This window comes from Lottia gigantea, assembly GCF_000327385.1.
Source record: "Lottia gigantea unplaced genomic scaffold LOTGIsca_351, whole genome shotgun sequence".
NCBI classification, from domain to species: Eukaryota; Metazoa; Mollusca; class Gastropoda; family Lottiidae; genus Lottia; species Lottia gigantea.
Genome location: NW_008709192.1, coordinates 66,106 through 68,352, shown reverse-complemented (window position 1 = coordinate 68,352; position 2,247 = coordinate 66,106). Strand labels below are relative to the sequence as shown.

General features: G+C 27.8%; 1 protein-coding gene across 1 annotated transcript in view; it reads right to left on the bottom strand.

Moving 5' to 3' along the window:
- Positions 1–2,247, bottom strand: part of LOTGIDRAFT_175708 (hypothetical protein) — a gene marked incomplete at both ends in the record, with an annotated part of 13,381 nt that overhangs the window by 7,304 nt on the left and 3,830 nt on the right. Inside the window, 5 exons of the mRNA XM_009058774.1 lie at positions 541–650; positions 773–797; positions 899–1,066; positions 1,253–1,540; positions 1,978–2,238. Coding sequence (XP_009057022.1) covers positions 541–650; positions 773–797; positions 899–1,066; positions 1,253–1,540; positions 1,978–2,238 — 852 coding nt within the window. The remainder of the gene's footprint in view (positions 1–540; positions 651–772; positions 798–898; positions 1,067–1,252; positions 1,541–1,977; positions 2,239–2,247) is intronic.

Here is a 2,247-nt window from a genome sequence, read left to right as displayed (position 1 = left end):
ATCAGATATTACAGTCTGTTATATTTAATGTGTTAGTATTGGATATTACTATTACTGTATCAGATATTACAGTCTGTTATATTTAATGTGTAAGTATTGGATATTACTATTACTGTATCAGATATTACACTGTTATATTTAATGTGTTAGTATTGGATATTACTAGTATTGTATCAGATATTACAGTCTGTTATATTTAATGTGTAAGTATTGGATATTACAAGTACTGTATCAGATATTACAGTCTGTTATATTTCATTTCTTCCCATATTTTCATATTCTTTTGCATCTCCAGAATTATGTTGATTGTTATCATTAACTTCAGAACGAGTATTTAAATCTTCATATGTTCTCTCTGTTGGGAAGAAAAGCGTGCATAAAAACTGATAATTTAGAATAAAATTACATTTGGCGACTCTCGGCTGTTTCCGCCGTAAAGCTGAAGAGCGCTATCAGAACTTGCACGTTTTGGGTATTGTATTGATAGTTATACTGACTGTGTAAATAATGATAAATTCTTGAAAATGTGTGAAAATTTACCTTCAGGATTTCTATTGGAAAACGTTGCATAACTGATATAATGATATAATGATTTAAACTTCTCTATTCTTCCAAACCAGTCTGTAGTTGACAATGTTACTATATAATGACTTGGATTTCGACAAAAGCATCATCATCAGCATAATAGTTATAAAGATTTAAAATGTTTATTTCCCCTATAGTAGGTCTAATGGAATAGAAGTTCCAGATCAAAAAAGAAAATATAACTCACTTTTCTTCTGGTAATTTCCTATTGGCTAAAAAAGAAAAGAATATAAAATTAGATATTGAAAGCAGTATATGGTTCTGTTTTAAAGATCCCCAAAATATTTATGATAAAGTACAGGATAACCAATACCTGGATGATATTTTCTATATATAAATATTGTCAGTAAAACCAGAAATACACAAACAAGAGTTATTCCAATACCAATATCAATACCAATTCCAATACCAGTTCCAATACCAGTGCTTAAACCTTTCTGATATCCAGATTGTTCAACAGAAACCGGTTTTGTTCCAGGATCTGTGGAATAAATTAAATAAATTTGACTTATCGTTATATAAGTTACCAAAAACATTCAACTAAAAAATATATATACAATACAATATATACTTATATTCAATATTCAAAATTATTCGAAAACCAGGATAAATTCTTAAAAATTCATTCAATCCAATCAAACTTGAATTCGATAATTTAGGAACTTACCTCCATCAATAATTTTTATAGTGTAACTTTTATCATCACCTATACTATTATTAACAGTTACAATGTAGTTACCAAATGAAGATTGTTGTATTATGATTGTTAAACTTGAAATATAATTATTGATAGCTACTTGTTGAGCTGTATCTGGTGTTAATTCTTGTCCTGTTGATTCTTGTATCCAGTTAAAACTAGGTTTAGGATAGGCTATAACATCAATACTTAATGTAACTTCTTCACCTAGTCTATTCATTACTTCATCTTTTAAATCACCATTAATTCTTGGTGAACCTAAAACAAACTTCATAGTAAAAATTAAATTACCAAACATGATACTTTCATCTGATATTTAATAGTGAAGATTTAGTAGTTGATTGACCAATACTATTGTTAGATGTACATATAGATTGTAGTACACTGACTAAATATAAACTTACATCTAATATTTAATGGTAATTTAGTAGTCGAATGATCAAATACCATTATTAGCTCTACATAATATAGATTATAATATACTGACTAGATATATTTCATCACATATTTAATGGTAAATATTTAATAGTTGACTAACCAATGCCATTATTAGCTGAACATCTATAGATTATAGTATACTGACTAAATTTTACTTACATCTAATATTTAATGGTAAAGATTTAATAGTTGACTAACCAATGCCATTATTAGATGAACATGTATTGATTATAGTATACTGACTAAATTTTACTTACATCTAATATTTAATGGTAAAGATTTAGTAGTTGATTGACCAATACCATTATTAGCTGTACATGTATAGATTCCTGTATCCTGACATTTAGCTTGAGCTAATGTCCACTGTTGACCAGTGTTACTATCAGTACTAGTTGAAGATGACCAGGTTATAGTAGATACTGGTTTGCTATCAACATTACAGTTAAATATAACATCAGAACCTTCATCAATTTCGTTATTTACAGCATCAGATATAATACTAGTTATGTATGGTGGATCTGAAAGAC